The 21,103-nt window shown below is 41.5% G+C and overlaps 1 protein-coding gene across 1 annotated transcript in view; it reads left to right on the plus strand.

The window, feature by feature from the left end:
* The window catches only part of UGT8 (UDP glycosyltransferase 8), a 30,632-nt gene extending 10,176 nt beyond the window's left edge, over window positions 1–20,456 (plus strand). The window contains exons 3-6 of the mRNA XM_009814953.2: window positions 13,748–13,890; window positions 16,448–16,524; window positions 18,027–18,246; window positions 20,093–20,456. Coding sequence (XP_009813255.2) covers window positions 13,748–13,890; window positions 16,448–16,524; window positions 18,027–18,246; window positions 20,093–20,456 — 804 coding nt within the window. The remainder of the gene's footprint in view (window positions 1–13,747; window positions 13,891–16,447; window positions 16,525–18,026; window positions 18,247–20,092) is intronic.
* Window positions 20,457–21,103: the final 647 nt, after the last annotated feature.

Genomic DNA, 21,103 nt, shown 5'->3' on the forward strand with positions numbered 1-21,103 from the left:
ACAGTAATTTATTCGGTCCTCCCTGTAGATGTCTTATCTAATCTTGTTACACAGATCTAGATCTATGTAACAAATTGGTGGCTTTGAATTATCTTCACTAAAAAGTTTATTGGTTTTTTTGAGTCTTGCTGACAGCTGTATGTTTACTAGGTATGTGTTAGCTGATACTGGTATTTATCTTTAAAATTAGGTGGAAGAATAAAGAGATGTTTTATTCCTTAGATCAGATTCTTCTCCTTCATTCAAATTCAAGGACGCTGTCTGTAATCTCTTGCAGACTGTAGCAGTAGATTTTTTGCGCATGGCCTAGCACTATCACTTTGTATTTTTTTTTAAAGTCTGGGGAATAGTTCTTGTAGAGCTACTTCTGACAGTAAATTTCTGGTGATGTGAAGCAATTCTAGAGCTGTTTTAAAATGCATGTGATTGTCAGCTGGGGAGGCATGGTAGAGATTGTGGGGCACTGTATATTCTGTGCTGAACCATATGATAATGTATTTTGGCTCTGAAATGTATTTCCACAAAAAGCTTCTCTACCCCCCTGCCCCCCAACAATTGATCTTTTGCTACACAAGTAAGCCTTGCCTGAGCTCTTCAGGTACCCACAGTCATGAAACTGCTGTAGCCTCAAGTCTCAGATGCTCCAGTACGGCTAGGTGGACGAACCACATCTATTCCTGCTACACTGCTGCATTTTAAATTCGGGAAGCTACGTGACTCAGCATCCACCTGTGTAGTGTAAGACACAGGGAAAAGGATGCAGGGCTGATTCCAGAAGTCAGTTAGGTATCTCCAGTGAAACTTGGTCAGGAAGGCAGCTCCTCCAAGTACACGTGCCAAACGTAAGCTGGCATCCAATGATCTGATGAACGAACACCAAACCTCATCAGCAAGCCTGTGCTGTCCATCAAAAAGCAAGTGTACTTGGTTCATGGATAGTACCACGAGGTGGTTATTTCTTCAGCTCAGATGATTGTGTGTATTGGGAATGGAGAATGCAAGGTTCAGACCTTGGATGTTGTGTAGGTCAAATTATGAAAGTTAAAAGCAACGGAAGCTGTTTTACTGTATTTCTTTATTTGCAAAAAATCAAACAGGTTAACATAAGCTACTATTATAAACAGGTTTTCCGGTTTTAAATATTCTAATTAATCATTTTTGTATTGAAACACAAATCAACAAGATTTATTTACTTTGGTAATATGTGGCGCTTTAACTGTGAGTGTCACTTGCAAGTTTTAGACTGACCTGTATATAGGACAGACAACGAGCTAGTGTTTTTTCATGGTCTACTTCTCTAGCGTACTGTAGGATAACTTCTAATGTTACGTAGAGAAACAGGAGATAAAACTTAGTTCCAAAAGCATACTTTTTCTTGTAGTATTTGGAACGTGCTTGAGTTTAAGTACCATGTTTGTAGGGTTTGGGACACAGGGACGTGTTCAAAGCTGATGTTTAAGAGCAGCAAGCCTAATTATTAGTATTATTGATGTAAAAAAAAACTTTGTAATCAAGCCAACTTTTCAGATGTCCTAGTTGCTTAAAGGTTATTTAAGTGAAGTGGATGACTCGTGTTCAGTTAATAATCTGTTTGGGCATTTATCTATCCTGTGGCTGGGACAGTGTTAGACAGCAGCCCTTGGTTGGCTTGGTGAGGTGTCTGCGGCAGGAGCCTCCAGGAGAGGATGGAGGCTTCTGAGGAAGAACCAAACATGATGGATGGGGAGGAGAAGGGACGGTCCCATGCCTGGCTCCCTGCCCTGGCGCTAGTGGCTGAGAGCAGGCGATACGTAACCTCTTTCATGGTGTGGCTTCAAGCACCTCTTACCCGAGACCTTTTGAAGAGTGCTGGGAAAATGGGTAATGTATCTTCATCTTTTCTGCCTAAAAAAAGGCATTTTACCAAATAATGCCATTTTCATTAAAAGCTTGCCTTCAAGGGAATCATAGTTTGGCTGAAACCTGGTGTACAGTAATTTTTTTCAGTGCCCAGGTTGAGTAGATGTACTTTACAGATGACCTGAAGTAAAGTCGTCTTTCATATCCTGACAGGTCACAACAGCACCTTGAATGGAAGTTTCGTTATTAACAATGTTGTCCTAATGTTTTTATTTTTTTGTTTTGTAAAACTTCTGAGTAGAATTAATTTTTAACGCAACAATACACCTCTCTGAGTATTAACCTTCACCTGCTGTTTGGCTGCCACTTGTAGCTCCGTTGCATCTCCCGGCGCTTTCCCAGGCTGTGCGCAGCCCACCCGGGGATGCTGCAGGGCAGTGTGCTGTGCCGGGGCCGTAACCCTGCTCTGGGGAGGTGGAGGCAGGATACCTGGCAGCTGCTGCGGGGATTCATCCTGCGTAATGCTGTGCTGGCAGCCCTGCCTGTATCCAGACCCGGCAGGAGCAGGGGCCCCGTGAGAGGTGAAGATGGGGAATTGCTCAGCGGGTGCCGGTGGGGTGCTTGGTCTCTCTTTGTGCTTTTTGCACAAAGGTGGGGGGGGACACGACACACACAGGTAGGTGGGCCCCTCTGAAGAGTTTCTGAGTGCAATTCTGGTCGCCCCAACCAAGTGGAGGCGCAGAAGAGGAGGTTAGGGAGGGTTTATTGAAGGATGTGAGATCTTATCGCTTAAACACAGGCTCAGAAGCCAGCTGATCTTAAGCTTGTTAAAGAAGGGATGATGACTGATGCCCTGTTTAAAATATATAAATATTGATAAAAATACATGTATGTGTGTATACACACATGCCCATATATATACGCATGCATGCCTAATATATTTATATATACTAAAAAAAGAGAGAAGGGAGGCGGTAAGCTGCAGGGAGAAAGAAAAGCTATTTCATCTGAAGAGGAAATGAAGAACTTGCCATTATTAAATCAAAGCTGCAGGTTAGAATGATATCTTCTACCATCCACAGAGTGCAGATGTCATACTGGAACAATGAAAGACAAAGTTTCCCACCTAAATTAGTTTATAATGTGGATTTATGGATGGGGCTATATGTCAGTATCTGTAATGCAGAGGTCTGGATTTAAAATTCAGCTTCTCTTCCAATTTTCTTCTTACTGTGTTTGCTGCAGTTGAATTTGACCTGCTGTTCTATAGATGGAATAAGTAAAAACAGTCTCCATACTTGAAACTGTCTTTTAACTGTTACTTGTACGGCTTTTCTACTACAAATGCAGCTACTGAAAGTGTAGGATTGGCAAAACCTTGGTTTGCATTTCCATTTAATAATGATAAACCTTTCTGTGTATGCTTGCAAGTCATATGATGGGGCTTCATGCTTAGGAGAATGAAGGTTTTTTGGTGTTTTTTAACAGACTATTGCATCTGGGGTAATGTCAACAAAGTTTTTAATTTGAATCCTGGATTTGAGGAAACCTCTGCTGCACTTGCTACTCTATGCAGTGATTTTAATAACCTCTCTTGAAGGGCAAGCTTCTTACTTTCGACTACCTTCCATTCATTTGAAAGGCAAGGTTGCTTTCCCAGGATGCTTGCCAAAGGTCCAGTGAGTAATGGATTTTTGACGGAGTGCGTTGCATCAGGGAAGTACTTGCACGGCAGTTTTCTGGTTGACCTCTAGTTTTAGGTAGGCTGTGTTCTTGGAGGCTTCATTGGATACGCCTGTAACTCTAGAGAGGGCTGAGATACAGGAGAAAAGACAAAGGCTTGCGGTACTGTATTTCTTGCCTGTGTTTTTGAGTCTGAATTTCATTCCTCTTTAAAGTTAAATGGACTTAAACATTCTGTCAGTATTGGATGGTAAATGGGAAAAGGCAGTAGAGGTCAGGGACAAGGACATTTTAGGGATTGAAAAGCTTCATCAAGCTTTAAAGGCTTTTTTCCCCCAGTGCATTTTGATAAATCAAATATGCAGTATATATACCAAATAATTAGTGAGAAACATGAAAGGAAAAAGTCTGTTTTTCAACAGGGTTAAATCTGTGTCTAATATCGTTGAAGAAGCACTTTATCAACAGCATTGTTAGATTAATATGTGATGACAGTGCACTTCGTAGTGCTTGGGGTCCTAATAGAAAACAGTTCAGATCTTATGGTTTGTTTCCCAACTGAGAGCGTTAGCATGGTTTTAACCAGCAAGAAAATAGAGGAATTTCATCTAGTATGCTTTTTTAATGTCTACAGAGTACTGTTTTTGGAATTTGCTTACTCTGTGCTAATATGAATTACAAAATACTAAAAAAATAATGTGAATGTTAACTGCATGGACTCTGTGTATGGTAGATCTGATTAACAGAATGAGATTTTTGTCAGCATCTTAATAGTATGTGGTGCAGGTCAGCCAACATCAGTGTATCCAAGACAATATATAAACTTATTAAGACTTTATAAATACCCTACTTTTTCTGTTTTGTTTTTAGAAGTTTCAGTTTGACTTCAGACAGCAGAATAAATGGAGAGGAGAGGGGGAAAGACCAGAAAAAAATGTTTAGTTACAAGTTCGCAACAGAGAGGAAGTTGGTGGCCGACAGCAACTTGTACCCGATGAAAGAGAACAATTGCAATTAATCCAGGGAGAAATGGTGGGGTGGGGAAGGATCTTGTCCTGGTTGGGAGCAGCGTGGCTGCTCTTAATTGAACTGACTGAGCCCGATGATATGAAAAGGAGCAAACACTGATCAAATGGGACGAGCACGTTTGCCTTGTGGCCGTCGCTTTTAAAAAGCAGGAGTTTGGTTAGTGGAAAAATAACCTTCAGAGCGTGACATGTGCTCTAGCCGATGCGGAGATGTTCGGCTGAGGCAGCAGAAGGCAGCTGGGCGTGTTGAGCTGCGAGCCGTCCTCTGCTTGGTGCAGTCGGGTGTTTGCTGTGGTGTCCTGTGTCCTTTGCTTGTTAGAGCAAATAAAAACCAAACCCTATTTTTGGCCGTAAACTCATTTACAAATTCATGGCGAGTAACTACAAACAGTGTACTTTGCCTAAAGTGATGGTGTTTTTCTGGGTTTGCTGTAGACCGACTTGTTATAACTTTCAGATTATATGATAGGACCCCGTTTATTCAGTGATAGTAAAGGTCGTATAATGGCATCCACATGACCTTTAACCGCCTGTGCTGAAACGTTGTTTTTTAGTAAAATTTGAAACAAGGTTAAAAATGTATTAATGTAGCATTTAAATATTTCATAGGAGAGAGATACTATTTAGAAGATGCCAGAAAAGTTAGGACACTAATAAAAATGGTCTGTGTACCTTTCTGTTTATTTATCAGTGTGTATTGCCTTTCTAAAGATCACTTCATGTGGCTTGTTATTTATTTATTTTGAAATAGATCTGGTTTTGTCTACTCTAAGCAGCATTTTGTGGTACAAGTTGCATAGTATGCCTGTGCTCTCCATTGGGGAATGGTGGTTTGCAACCATATTCAAAGAACAGACACTTGTGCTATTACACATTTGAATCGAGCAGCTGAACAGGGAAAGCTTCGGATATTAAACCCGGTTATGTTTGTATTTGTGTACTTTGTTTATCAGAAAAAAAGCTCAGTATTAGGCACCACTGGTTACTGCCAGCTGGGTCCTCACTCTATAGTCACAGCTGTGCATTTAGCATCTAAGCCTGCTAAGAATAGCTAATTAGAAAATCAAAGAGAACAAAGCTTACATAGTAGGGTTGGCACAATAGCATAACTGTCTGAGAATGGTAAAAAGATTTATTTTATTTTATTTTTTTATTCCTCCCCCTGTCCCCCCCCTTGCGCCTATAGCACAGCATAGATCAATAAGTGCTTATTTTCCCTATGCAAGTACAGGGAGAATCTCAGTAAAAGACCAGTACATACTCAAAAACTTCCACTCTTCAGTAACGTAGCGTCACACAGGAATTGTTACTCATAGGCAACCAAACTCAGAAAGGAGAACAAGGCACGGTCGTAGTGCAAAGCTCAGACTGCAATAAATATTGCCCACCTTGAAAAAGGAGAAGCCTGCTTAGGCAGCCTTTGAACAGTGTGTATGACAAGCTCGAGCAGCGTTTTAAAAGCAAGCATTCAACTTTTGAGAGGGGTGAAGTTGCCACAAGGCCATTCTGCAACCACGTGAAAGCTCCCTGCCTAGGGAAGGAAGGGAATAGTAGCTGTCTGACCACTTTGCTTGATCTGTGCAAGTGCCATACCTCTCTGAGACCTGTAAGTGTGTTTAATTACCATTTATTAGAAAGGTTTAGAAAGTGCATCTGATGTGGAATATGGTCGAAGATGAATCGGTACCTCCTCTAGGAGTCTGTGTACCAGGATCAGTCAGTCAACGTAAGTGAAACTAGAGGTTTGAATGAACAGGTAGGGAGCTTCAAAAGAAAGTTTATAATTTCAGTCTCTCACTCTTCTACTATTTTGCCCAAAGAACACGCATTTGCACAGAAGTTAACATGAAAACAGGCAGAGGCCTGACAGGGTTTGGCACAGTATTGTAATTGGGGCTCCCTTAAGCATTTCATACCTTAGCATGCATTGATTATTATTTTTTAAATCACTCAAGTGAAAATGGTAATTATGTATGTATTAGGTGATATTTTGTTGGGGTTGTATAGAAAGTTATAATTGGATGAAAACCAAATTCAGTTAGAGAATGTAATTCACGATTCAGTTCAGAAGCTGAACATGTGCTATAGTAGACTTGACAGGTTTTCTGTCTTTCGTGTGGGCTAACCTCATCTGAGGTCGTACTGTGCCTGGTGAGGAGATGGGGATGGGCAGGAAGAGGTGCGATGTGTCTAGCTGTAGGAGCTCAGATTTATCCTTTGGATGAACCTCTCCACTGACTGTTGAGAGAGCCTGGAGAAGACAGCCTCCCTTACCCAAGTCACTTTTGCAAATACCTCTCCAAACTCAGACTTTTCAGCTATGTTTAAGTGTCTTAAAATTTCTGGAAAATCCTGGTATGCACCTTGTGTATCCAGCTTAATACTTCATTAATGCCAGCTTGTTTTCTGTGTGACCTTACAAAGAAGTATAATTACATTTTTAATGCTTCTTCAACTACAAGTTACGTGAGTGCCTGATCTCTAAGGGGTGGGGTTTTTTTAACAGAAATTCTATTGAAAATTTTGCTTTCAAGTTCATTGAGGTTTGGGGGTTATAATTATTTGAGGTTTGATTCTTAGTTTGGAAGGGGAAAGCCGGGTCTCTCTTTGTAAGCTTCTGGTCAGTTTGTCAAGTTTGCAGAGTAGCCTCAGCGAAGCAAATGTTGTCTGCTGACTGTGCTAGGACTTCAAGTAATTGAGGCAAGAGTTTTTCTTTCTACACAACAAAAACTGAAAATACTTATACTGGGGAAAAAAAGTGATCAGGTGTGCTGTTAAAGTTGCTGAAAGAGATAACGTTTAAAGAAGTGCTTGTTGTTACCATGTGTATGTAAAGTTTGAATTAACTGCAGAAGTTAAAGGTGTTTCCGTCTCACTTCAGTGTTCAGTTGAAGTTTGAGGAAGGCTCAGTAATGCAGCTCATCATGTAATAGCCCCCCTCCCCAGACCTTTACTGTAGATTTAGACCTCAAAAGTTGTAATATCAAATAGTAGGTATCCTTTCCTTAAATTAAAAAAGTCTCACTGAATTTACAGTGAACCTGAACATCCTTTAAACGGGGCAAAAGGAGGTCGCTTCCCTGCTGTAAGCGAGGAGCTGTAAAATGCTGCCTGAATGAACGGGGAACGCTGTTTTTAATTGACGGCCGCTCTAATGACTCATCCTGACTCAGTGCGTAATTAGATCGGGAAGACGGAATGCGCTGGAGGTCAAAAGTGTAAGCGGATTTAAGAAAAAGAAAGGGGTGAATTCACAGGGGATGAGCCTAAGAGTCTGTGAAAGTTTTTAGCGTAGGGTGTTGGAGCGGTGGTTTCACTGAGACTGGTACCTGGGGTGCTGGGGCTAATACGGCCTTAATGAACGGAAAGGTAGGAAGGTGACTAACGGCTATAGTAGCTAGATATGCTGAAATTCTAGGCAAATAAAACTGTCCTGTGGCATCAGTGTGTTCTCTTCCATGACTCAGGCTTTGCGGGAATTGCTCGAAGCTTGTATTTTGCACTGCTTGTCCTGCATCACAGTCACTGCGGTGTGCTTCCTAAAGTAAATGTTAGGAATGCATATGTGTGAATTAAGTGACATACATAGCCATCGTAATAATGCTGATGAAGTGTTTAGTCTCTTTCACATGCTAAGATCACAACCTGCTTTTTATCTACTGTGAGTATCACTTCTATACCTTGTGTGCCACATAAAGAACAGGGGAGGTACCAGAAAATACGGAGCCTTTGTGCCGTGGCCCAGCTGATTGTACCAGGATGTTCAGATCTATCTTGTAACCAAAGACCTGCGAACGCCACTGACTTGGATTCAGTTTCACTAGATCTTCAGTTTAAAAGTCTGCACTAAAAAGCTGTCAGGAGAAGTTATAAGAAGTTAAAAGAACGTGAGAATAATGGACTCCTCTAGGTCACGAACTTGGGGAGCTCTGCAAGGAGGCAGTCTAAGTCCCCTGTTCTTCATTTCCTGATTTTTATCCAACTCTTGCATTTTTAGCAGTGCTTAGTGATCCCATTTAGTTAAGGTTGTGTTATGCCAGGAATTACACAGATGTATGCAAGGAGAACCCTTGTCCTGACAAGTCTGTAGTTCATTTTCTGTAGCCCGTGCACAGTACTGATCACCAGCACCCCGCTGGGGAAGCAGATTGGAAAGGGGCTACAGATCAAAGGCAGGCAAGCAATTCCTCTTGCTACCAGCATGATGTAAAGCTTAACTAAAATTAGGATGAATTTGAGGGGTGGGGGGGGTGGGGTGGGGGAAGAACCTTCCAGCTGATGCCAAAATACGACAAGCTGAGTGGAAACTCTTCTGGATCTTCTCAAGTTTTGACCCTGACTGTGTGAGGAATCAAAATCATATTCTTTCTAATCTAGCATCCTGAAAGAAACACCAAGGATGACTTCAAGTTTGCTTCTGATCTGGGTTAGCCAGGCATCATCCAGCTCTGGTCTGGAAGCCCATGGTAGCCGTGTAGGCTGTTGTTTGGTCTGAGGTAAGTCCCTGCCCATGGCACTTGTGTTAATGGTTACGTACCTGTTGGATCGGAGTTGATTTGCACCTGGCCAACGCGGAGCATGGCAAACCTCATTCCACTGGTACTTCCTTGTGTGGACCTGTCTGTAGGGGAAGCATGTCTGATTTCTGAAGCTAATTAAAATCTTCCCATACAAGCTTCTGTTGCTTGGATCCCAGTTTGAGAGCTTACGAGTGTGCGTTTGTGTGTTGCCACACTTAGGAAGTGGGTCAGGAGAGGGAGCACTCGGATAATAAGCTTCAGTTTATACAAAATAAACCAGTTTGTGTCCTGTTGATTTTTATTTGTTTTATGTAATCCCGTTTAATATGGCAAACAAATCCCTGATGGCAGAATATTGTCTTGCCTGTCAAGATTTTAAGTTCCCCTTTGTACATGTTATGTTCTACTGAAGCAGTGGGATTACCTTCAAAGGGAAGGGTTACAAAGGGTTGGCTATGAAATTAGCCATAATAACGCGAAGCAGGTTGCTTTGCTATTGCACAACAACAAAATGTAAAAAGCCTGTTTGTAGGGTGACTAATTCTATGGTTCATAGTAAAGTTTCTTTTTTTCTCTGCATAAAATTCTAAGTACTTAATAGCTATTTGTTATTATACACGGGGATTTTTGAATGCTATTTTAGAAATTCCATTATAAGGAAATATTTATACCTCCTCTGTGTTTACATAATGATGTATAATTCTTATCATATGAATACATCAGAGTTGTAAAGTCTCATAGAATTTCTAATTAAGCACAGAGGAGCAGTAGCCTTGGGAGCTGTTCCTCAGCTAGAACAGACTGATCTCTAGCAGCAGAAACCACGTGTCTGACCAAGCATAAGGAGTCACAGGTAGGAGTTCCCGATGCTAAATGAGAAACATTTGAGCAGTAGTGCCAGCTATCCTGTTTTTGTCCTTATTAAAAAGCAAACATGCTTCCAGCTGGACTTTGCCACTGATCACAACCGCTTGGGCCTCACGGTTCAGCCAGCTTTCAGTCCCACCTCACTGTCCATTTGTGTGGCCACAGCTCATCAGTTTGTCTGTGAGGCTGTGGTGGGAGGCAGTGCTGAAAGCCTTGCTCAGGTCAAGGTCAATAACATCCACTGCTCTCACCGCATTCACCGAGCCAGTTTTCTCACTGTTGATGAAGCTGATGGTTTTTCCCTCCATAAATCCACGCTGACTGCTCCATTCATGTTGTCCTTAATATGTTTGGAAGTGACCTCCAGGATTACTTGCTCCATCACTTTCCAGGGATCAAGGTGAGGCTGAGCTGCGTATTCCCTGGATCCTTCTTCATGAAAATGCAAGTGACACTTGCTTTTTTTCCACATCCCCCCTAAGCATAGCAATCTCCTCCAATTGCCCTGACCTTTCAAAGATAATCAAGAGTGGCCTTGCAGTGACATTGGCCAGCTCCCGGTTGCCTACTGGCACTTCTGGGTGCATCCCATCAGGTCCCATATACTTGTGTATGTCCAGTTCATTTAAAAGTAGCTTAGCCTGATCTTCTGCTGAGGGTACATCTTCCTTGCTCCAGACTTTCGCTGTGGTCTGAGGGACCTGGGATTGCTGAAGGCCAGCCTTACCACTAAAGGCTGAGATGAAGAAAGCATGGAGTACCTTAGCCCTTACCATATTTCTTTGTCACCAGGTCCCTTGTCCCATTCAGCAGTGGGCCTGTGCTTCCCTTGGTCTTCCTTTTGCTGCTCATGTACCTCACTGCCCTTCATGTCCCTTACCAGATTTAGCTGCAAATGGACTTTGGCTTTCCAGACCCCATCCCTGCAAGCTCAGTCAGTATATCCCCCCCGAGGCCACCCGTCCCTGTTTCTGCCTCATGTATGCTTCCTTTGTATATCTGCATCTTGCCAGGAGTCCTTTGTTCATCCTCCTGCCACCTTTGCTTAACTTCCTGCTCATCACCATGGACCATGCTTGAGCTTGGAGGAGGTGATGCTTGAATATCAACCAGTTCTCCCAAACCTTTCTTCTCTCTAGGGCTGTATCCTAGGGGGATTCTTCCAAGCAGGTCTCTGAAGAGGACAGAGTTGGTTCTCTTGAAGTCCAGGAGATGCTGCTGTCGTCTTCCTTGCCTTCTCAGTATCCTGAACCCCTCCATCTCATGGTGACTGCAGCCAAGGCTGCCCCTGACCTTTGCATCTCAGACAAGGTCTTCCTTGTTTCTGTGTATGAGGTCCAGCAGAGTGTGTCCTCTTGTTGGCTTCTTGAGCACCTGTGTCATGGAGTTGCCATCACAAAGGAACTCCAGAAACCTCCAGGTTTCTGCCCCTTCAGCAGGTATCAGGGTGGGTGAATGCCCTACGAAGATCAGAGCCTGGGAAGCCTGGGCTTCTTTCAGTTGTCGGAAGAAAACCACATTCTAACAGGTGACTTTGGCTCTCAGAATGCAACTTGATCGAATGTCACAAATGGGCAGAGAGCTGTCTTTTACAGCGTGATACTTGATTGCTTTTCAGAATGGTTAGTCCTAGAGCCCACAAAAGGTTATTTTCTATTAAGCTTTAAACAACAGATAGGAAATAGTTCAAGATGTAACTAGTTGAACCACTAAGTAAAAGTGACTATAATGTAATTACATTTGCAGCATGCCTTAGGTCCTTAAGTAAAATTCAAGGACAAACTTCAAATAAATCACAAAACCGCTTAGAAACTTCCATGTCAGAAGTTCAGCCTGTAATAAATGATTCAGCTTCGAGGCAGGTCGCAGACACTTCCCCTCCTTTCCCTTCTTCTCCCTCCCACCACAGATGTAGGGAAAAAAAAAGGAAAAGAAAGTGCACTGGAAAAGGCTGAAGAAAAATTAAAAAGTGTGGATTTATGAGAAAATGGAAATCCCTTTTTCACTGCATGGCAGAGACTAGTATACAACCCCCAGTGTAATGTGCAGGTCTTCGTTATGCCTGCTGGCTTTTGTGGTTTTGTGCTCAAATACGACAGCACAGCATCACTCTTACTGTCTGGCCTGCTATTTATTACCAGGACAAGAGGTGCGTTGTGAACAGGGCTCTTAATTTTCCTTTTACTCATTTCCTATTGCTGTACTGGTGTTGAGCAGGCTTATGCTTAAATTTGGTGAGACCAGAATTAAACCATATCCTGGGAAATATAAGTTATTCTTTGGCAGACTGACATATCTGTATGTCAATGGTATAATTTTTTAGTTCCCACTGCCAACAGTTGCATTGGAAAAACAGGATTTAAATCTACATTTCCAAAAGCAAAGGGTACACTGGGGCTTTTACCTTTTCTCAGTCATTCCCCTCCTCCAAGCCCCGAAGCCAAATGACATTGTTCTTGTGTCTGAGACTTGTTTAGCTGGCAGCTCTGCACTCTCTCGTATGCTAGGATGGTTTTTCCCCCGACCCTGCAGAGCCCTGCTGTCCTGGTGGCGGTCGGCAGTGGTGTCTGCTGGCTCGCCTTGGCATCAGTGACACAAACCCCATTTCCACCAAGTCAACCTCGGGATTTGGATGTTGCGGTCTCCTCTACAACTTAACTGGGACTTGCCCAAAGCATCAGCAGTGAAGGAATTACCTGTGGCTGGACCCAAGGTACGGAGGTGTTTAGTGTGATGAAACCCTGGACCAGCCGTGGTTGTGCATAGGGTGCTCCCACCAGTGACCACGTGTGGGCTGAGCATCTCTCGGTGAGAGCCCCAAAGCCCTGTGCAGCAGAAGGCGGGGGGCTGATCCTGCTGCAGCAGAAGTGCTGCAGGGTGCCCTGCCGTAAAAGCTGCTGCCTCTGAACTTGAATCTCATGGCGTGGCTGTCAGGTTACCTCCAGGAGACTGATGTCGGTTCTGCTTTCGGAGTGCTTCTGAGCAATGCTTTCGGCATTGTTGCCTTCCATGTGTAAGTTGAGGCAGCCCTTGAATCAAGAGGGTTAGCAAAGTTACGTTGCAGGAGACTTAATTTCAGAGTAATTACAGGAGGAGGATGAGCTTAAGGATGTAAAGGGCTTCGGTTTTTGTTACGCTTTTGTGTATTCAATATGATACTGGTAACTTGCTGAGGAAGAGGCACAGTTAGACCTAAGTAAGATAAGGTGTATAGATACAAGAAAGAGGGACATCCACCCTGTATTTCCCGTACAAGTGCAATATTGTTCCTTGCTCCTTCAAATACTGGAGCAGTGGAAACCGAAGGTATTTTTTGAAGCTCTGGCTTCTTTCAAGTTGTGTTTATTGTTTTTTTATAAATGAAAGAAAAAGAACCCTTTTGAAGTAGTCTCACTTTCTTTAAGGCTAGAAATGACACATTTAAGTCCCAGACTTCACTCACGTATCTCCTGTGCTATACTTCCAGGCTGATACTACGAGATAGATCTATTTATGTTTTGCTGAGTTAAAATGTAATGTGCTAACTTGTGAATGTGAGTCAACTGATCAGTTAAAGGACAAATTGTCTTACGGAACTGGTTGTTAATACAGAAGCTAAAACAAACCTGGAAGAATCTGCCTGTACCGTGGATTCTGAATCATCGAGTCATTGTACTCAATAACTTCCAAAATGTTTATGGCTTTTGAAACTTGGCTTGTGAAGTAACATAGGGACCAACAACTGTTTTTCCTAAGCAGTGTTTATTTAATCTGTTTCTGTGGTTCACCTATGCTTCTATAGTGCTCAGTATAAATTTTCACTTTTAACAGGATCTCCAAACGTGGGTGAACGGTGCTAACGAAAATGGCTTTGTCCTCGTCTCATTTGGAGCTGGAGTGAAATACCTGTCAGAAGATATAGCAAATAAGTTAGCACATGCTCTGGCGAGACTGCCTCAGAGAGTTATTTGGAGGTAAGTGCAATGATAGATGTACTTGGGGTGATTTGAAGTGCGCTCGTTTCCTATTGTGCCATCTTGATCTAGAGTTGCGGAAGCTGAAATGGAGACAGGCTGGGTGGCACAGAGGACCTGACTCTTTTGAAAGATGCTCTTTGTGGAAATGTTGCAGTCCCCTGGTAATAAGGAGGAGCAATGATTTTGTGGCAGAATAAGGCATGCCAAGTTTATATCCTAGAAGGATTAGGGACAGTGAAAAGAGAGTCTGAGGTTATAACACTTGTGACATCCTGTCATCGTTTCTGATACAGAAGCCACCGCAGGGAGCAAGAATGACATCCTGATGAGTTAATCCTAGGTTTTCTTTTTTTTCTCTTTTCTTTGGGTTCCTTCTCCTCTTTTATCTGTAAATATAGACTTTCATAATTGCTTTTCTCACTTGTCTTTATCTGTCAGAAATTGGAGTAAGAAAAATCTGCAGGAGTAAAAAATCAGTAATAAGCTTTCCTGGCTCTAAAAACGTCTTGAGTGGCTCTCTAAACTTACTGTAAAAATGCAAGACCTGTTTAGTCATCTCCGCTTCACATGGAGTGTTGCTCTGGATTGTGATTCAAAGGAGTTCATGTAAATCATTTGGTTTCCAAATAATCAGTGTCTTACACTTTATGACTGCTGTCCTTGATGCGCTTTCGGAGTTGCATTAGCAATCTATCTAATGTCCTGTTCCCTGCCATCTCTTAGGGACCGTTTTCATCCCTCTGGGTAATTGAAATAGTGAACCCCATAACGAACAGGAAAATGGAAATTCTTCAGGCCGTGGCACAGAACCTTTGGTAGTTGTAGTAAACATCTCATCACTTTTTGTTCCTTATGAAGCCTGCAGTGCTGCTTGGCTTGTAATTAATTATTAGTCCCAGTTGATCTTGCTGCTTTTCTTTTGTTTTATCATGTTTTCCCTGGAATGTTTTTCTGTAGGAGGTGTCCACTTTCTGTAGTAAATAAATTTGAATGGATTTTTGTTGGGGATAACTTTTTTTAATGCAAAAGCAACAATTTTGCAACAATTTCAGTTGAAGCCTTCTGTTAAAATTTTTCATTTTCCTCACTAGTATTTCCTTACCAATGCTTTTTTATGTTTTTTAGTTTGTTCTATTTTTGTTACCTGCAATCTATTATCTGCTGAACAGCCTTTTGGATAAGGGAACCCACCTGCTGTTTCTTTCCATCATTATTTGTGGAATGGGAAGGTGTCCCTGGGACTAGGTGTAGGACATGGTCTTTAGGAGAGCTGAGCAAGTGGCTTTGAGTCACCCCAGTGGGAATTTGAGATCCATAATTAAACACCTAAATATGAAATTATGAGTCCAACTTTACTTTGATTCTTTTTTTTTTGTTCTCCAGGTCATTGACCTGTGGTCTGTGTTGGACGCAGGTGGTTTTTATACTAGATATTTCTGGAAATGAGAAAGGTAGTACTGCTTGGCAGTCGTATGTCACAATGCCAAATCAAGAAAATCTTTGTAGTTCTTTACACGCTTCTGATTATGGAGTACTAGTTAAAGCCCAAACCAGTAACATAGTTTATTTGCTTTTATATAAATTAGCATAAATAACATAGGCTTTTTTCAATGTATAGAGTGTACAAGTCAGTTGTAAAGATGTATGCCTTGCTTAATTGGCAATATGTAGGTGATTCTTTCTGAAGTTATAGTTCTAATGCTCTCGAATAACCAGAACATTTTTAAGTCGTTTGATGGAGCTATCACAAAACAGTTCTATGCTCTAGTAGTCACGGGTAATTTTTTCCCTCTTTCTTTTCTGTTTAGAATATATGTAACTTTCTGTATTAACTGCATATAACGCTCATATATAAATCAGTTTGTACTTTGAGCCTGTATTTTATGGGCTAAACTCAGGTGAGCAAGACGTTGCCATTGGGTTTCAGGCAGTTGAGCAAGTAAGAAAAATACACTTGTCTCACAGTCTGATCCCAAACTTTTCATCAATAGCTTCTTGCCTCATAAGCTGAGCTGTCAGCCTTTCCCTTCCTGGTATTAGCAACTCCTTTTAAAATAAGACGGCGTCAATTATCAAGAGCTACGGGAAACTGGCCAACTGAAAGGGAACGCCTCGTGTTGATGGTAGGGATTATTGGTTTTCTGCTGATGGGATGGTCTCAGAGTTATTTATCTAGTACCAGCCAGAGTTTTCAGTAGAGCAATGGACTCGGAGCCATAGAGAGGTTATAAAACTTCCTACCAGTCACAGTGGTAAGAGTTTTATATATGCTTTGAGAAGGAACTACGTTGCCAGTATGTTAATAGAAAACATTGCATTTCAAGCCATATTGCAAAGAAACTGAATGATGAAAATATTAAGTTGGCAATTATTAGCTATTTACAGCATGTCGGTTGAGCCTGTTTTGTTTTCTTGTAATAGTGAGTGAACAGTATCCCCATGTCACTGGAGATCTGCTAAGGGCTCATGGGTCGCTTGGTTTGATTCTCTGGTTTGAGTTTATCGATTTTGGAGGTCTTCATAACTCGGCTTCAATTTAATTTTACTGGTTTAGGTTTTCAGGAAACAAACCAAGGAATTTAGGCAACAATACGAAGCTGATAGAATGGTTACCACAAAATGACCTCCTTGGTGAGTATCTGTTTTGATCATATGTTGCTTGTTCTCACTCAAGCTCAGGTTGCACTTCCAACAATATTCTACTGAATTAGCAGTCATTATAAATCTAGGATAATTTCTGTAATGGAAGTCATAGAGCAAGAATATAGAATTCGCCAGAACTTCAAGATGAAGAAATCAAACACCTTTCTGATGTTAATTATCTTTCCCTGGTACTAAATCAATTTTTTCCTGACATTAATTGTGTGGAGAAGGACATAGTTATTCCAGAGACTATTTGGCCTAATAAATGGGGAAAAATTTTTGACTAGTGTCTTCTATACCGTGGGAGCTATACAGTTTGAGAAAATATAATTACTAAAGATAAATAAATAGAATTTTCTTGAATCTGCTATTTTAGGGAACTGATGACTGTAACTGTTAATTTCTCCGTTACGAAAAAGCATGGTATTGTTTTCCCTGGTCTCTTTGTGGAAGAGTCATAAAACTGAGCATACAGAATCTGTTCACATTGCACTGCAACAAGTCTTAGGGGTCTGTAGGTGATGCTGTATATATACACATTTATTTTTCTCCAAAGAAAGCTCTAACAGAACTTGGGCATGTGTTGCAAGCTGATAATAACCCTTCTGTTTAACTAACCTGAGGTACTCCGGGTTCTCAGGTGCAGAGACGAAACTTGGTGTTCTTCCATCTTTTGGTAAAGACTATGTTAGAGTCTACGTATTTTATTTTTTCCTTCCCTTCCCTGTCGAAGGGTAGCTGAATACATTGCAGATCTGAGGAGCCACAGAATATTTATGGCTGTCTCTGGGATGCCTGGATGTTTGTGTGTTTGCAGAAACAGCTCCAGTGCTACGATGGGCGCTGATGAATGCGTTAAGCATGCGTGTGCGTCAGTGCGTGTGCACGTCAGCTGGAGTATTTATCATAGTGTGGTGGTTAGGCAAATGACTTTGAAACCAGGTAGATTTGTTTTGGTTACCAAATTGCTCTGAGGCAGTCTCATTTTTCCAGTACATAAGGTGGTTATCCTTATTGTCAGATCTTGCTAGCCTGAAGTAAGGCATGTGAAGCTTCAGACAGAATGTAACATCAGTTGTCTGTTCACTGAATAGCTTGTGTTTCGTATGAATAATGAGGAAGAACACTCTCTGCCTGGCTCATTCGTACTGCTAAACTGGTTGTAGTCACCACCTGCAGCTACTCAGGAGTGAACAATGTATATTAATTACTCCATTAATAATTTTACACAACTCGTATACATGAGAATTTTCTTTGCATTGGCCGTTCCCTTTCTCTTAGTGTATAAGGAAGTCATCCAATGCATGTGAAATTTCAGCAGAGTGGCTTTAAGGAGGAGAACTTCAAAACAAGTTGCATTCATTTTTGCCTTCCTGAATTGCAGCCGTAGAAGCATGGTGACAAATGTGTTGTACCCCTTTGGTTCAATAACTTTACATTAAGGAAATGCAAGTGGTTTGTTTTGATCTTCATGCCTCTTCTGTTTTCAGGTCACTCTAACATTAAAGCTTTTCTTAGTCATGGAGGTCTGAACAGCATTTTTGAAACCATGTACCATGGGGTCCCGGTGGTGGGGATTCCCCTTTTTGGAGACCATTATGATACTATGACTCGTGTGCAGGCCAAAGGCATGGGAATATTGTTGAACTGGAAGACCGTCACTGAGAGTGAATTGTATGAAGCCCTAGTAAAAGTTATTAATGATCCCAGGTATGGAATGAACGATTTGTTTCTTGCTTTTATTTTAAGTTATGTTTATGAGATAAATATGTATATACAAAACCGTTGTACAAGGGAAAAAAGCACATGGTGGGATTTATTTGCGTGTACGGTTGGGGCAAGTCTTTGGATAGTTGTCCCATTTCACAAGATTACTCAATTGATCAGGTTTCTGTGTGGGTGCTAAGCTCGTTGCTCAGCGTACCAAAACTCAATTGTCTCATTTGCTTTTTGTGAGAGTTGCCATGTGAAGGACAGAAGGGTTATAGAAACAAATGTGTCCTGACTTATTCCTTGTTGCAGACCAATGTCTCTTTTTGTGTGTCTTGATTAATCTGTATTTAGCAGTCTGTCTGTTGCGCTGCCTAAGGGGCCTGGAGCAAAATACACTGATATGGTTGTAGGGTGGCATGGTTGGATTGTAGCTAAAAATATGGATGTATTCAAAAAGAGTGACTCTTTTTTCCAAAGTCCCATGATTTGATTTAAAAAAAATAAAAATATTATTTTCCTGGTCTGGCCAGTGATACCCCTCTTAGGGTCAGGAAGGTCATTTGTGTTTGTTGCAATGACAATATTCTAACAAATTATGATGACTATGAGGACTCCAGTCTGTTCTTTGCAAATTTTTTTTTTGTTACTCTGGTGGAATGAGTCAAAGCCCATGAACTGGATTTCATAACTCTAATTCCAGCAAATGAATTTGCTCAGGGATATTAAAGTGCAAGGAGAGTCTGGATATTAGGAAAAAGTTCTTTACTGAGAGAGTGGTGAAGCACTGGAAGAGGCTGCCCAGGGAGGTGGTGGAGTCACCATCCCTGGAGGTGTTCAAGGAACGTGTGGACGTGGCACTGCGGGACATGGTTGAGTGGGCATGGTGGGGTTGGGTTGGTGGTCGGACTTGATGATCTTACAGGTCTTTTCCAACTGCAGTGTTTCTGTGAGAGTCACTTTACAAGTTTTTTCCCAATCTGTTTTAAACATCAGTGATGTTCAGACCATCTCCAGATTAAAAATAATGACGTGTTATCTGGCGGTTTATTGTATCGCTTGCTTTCATGGGGGCAAAGTCTCTAAGCGGCGCTTGCCTTGGGAAAGGAGAAACCTGTAAGGAGCGAGCAGCAGAACCGCAGCGAAGGGGAATGTTGCTGAAGAGATCTTGATAACATCAGTTGCATCACCTTTCCCTTGTGCAATTAGCCCTAGTAGAAAGGCAAGTCCTGCACAAATAACTTGTTGACCCTGCAGCTGCGGTGAGGGCGGAGAGGAGGAATTTGATGTGATTGTGATCGGCTGCTGGGGACGGCCTGTTGAGGAAAAATAAAAAGTTTTAGGCTGAACTCTGGACCCAAGTGGAAATAGTCTGTTGTGCAATCAAAAACAAGTTTCTCGCTTTGTTCTGTGTTTCTCTAGTAATTCAGTTGCACAAGAGCATAGATGAGCGGTGTGTTAGACAGGATATGTTGCCACTTCACAGTGGGAAGGGCGAATATGTCTCACTCGATAGGATTCGTTTTGGATTAGATAAGATTCCCCTCGGGCAGCGGGTCAGCTTGGCTCTTCATAGCTTTGCTGGAGGGTGGGTTTCTGCCTTTAGTCGCACAGGGGTCTGCTTTTCTAGTCATTCTTCATCCATGAGCTGTAAGGACTGATTTAAAGACGGATCACCTGCTGTGTCTAGCCCTCTGTATGCTGGTGGTTGTGAGAGTCCTGCGGTAATACGCTGTTTGATCTGAAGAGGCTTAAGTGTATTTACATGTTTGCAGACTTGCGTTGCTCAGAGCGCTAATGATGATTTTTCCTTTCTTCCCTTTTTCTTTCTTTTTCTTCCCCGCAGCTACCGGCAGCGGGCCCGGAGGCTGTCTGAGATTCACAAAGACCAACCTGGTCATCCTGTTAACCGGACTGTATACTGGATTAATTACATCCTCCGTCACAACGGAGCCCAACATCTACGTGCCGCTGTTTACAGCATCTCTTTATATCAGTATTTCTTACTGGATATTGCCTTTGTTGTACTAGTGGGTGCTGCCTTACTTTATTATATTTTGGCCAGGATAACAAAATTTATCCACAAACAAAGCAAACATCTTTGGTCAAATGATGAACATAGTGCTGTTAATGGACATTACCAGAACGGGATACCAAATGGCAAGTATAGAAGAAATGGCCACATTAAGCATGAAAAAAAGGTGAAATGAGCCAACTGCCCCATGTAAAGTAGTAATGAATCAGATCAGTAATCGAATTTTATCGCTGTAACTTAGTCTAACAACTACTTAAAATGTCAATAAGCAGTTCTAACACTCCCCTTCAGTATGTAATATTATGTGACAAAATTCTAGGGAACTAAGAAAAGTCTTTAAAAAAAGCAAGCACAACCTAAAATGGAAAATATTTTATTCTTAATACTGATGCAGAGAGGTTATTTTGGCACTGAAGTTTTTAGAAGCCTTAATTCTCTAAAGTTATACAATGACCGTATTTATGAATTTTCAGTTTTTAAAAGTTAAATGTGTGTGTCCCAAATGAGGAAAGGTTTCTTTTTATTTGCAGAGGTTTTTGCCTTTTATTTTTTTATTACTTTAATATATCTGTCTTTTAGCTGAGAGAACTTTAGTGCTAGCTCTGTGCTTCCTTTGTTGAAGGTTCAACATGTCATGTAAGAATGCTGTTTAAAAAAAAAATTCCCAGTCTTTGTGCAAGAAATAGCAAGTTGTGGACTGAGAAGACAGACATTAAAAAAAAAAATTATAAAATGAGCACTGAAGAAAAATGGCAAAAATACATACTTGTTTTACTGATAAGCTGCATGACTCTTCTGCTCACTACCAGTACTTTAGAGAAA

Source organism: Gavia stellata, chromosome 19, assembly GCF_030936135.1.
Source record: "Gavia stellata isolate bGavSte3 chromosome 19, bGavSte3.hap2, whole genome shotgun sequence".
Classification (NCBI taxonomy): domain Eukaryota; kingdom Metazoa; phylum Chordata; class Aves; order Gaviiformes; family Gaviidae; genus Gavia; species Gavia stellata.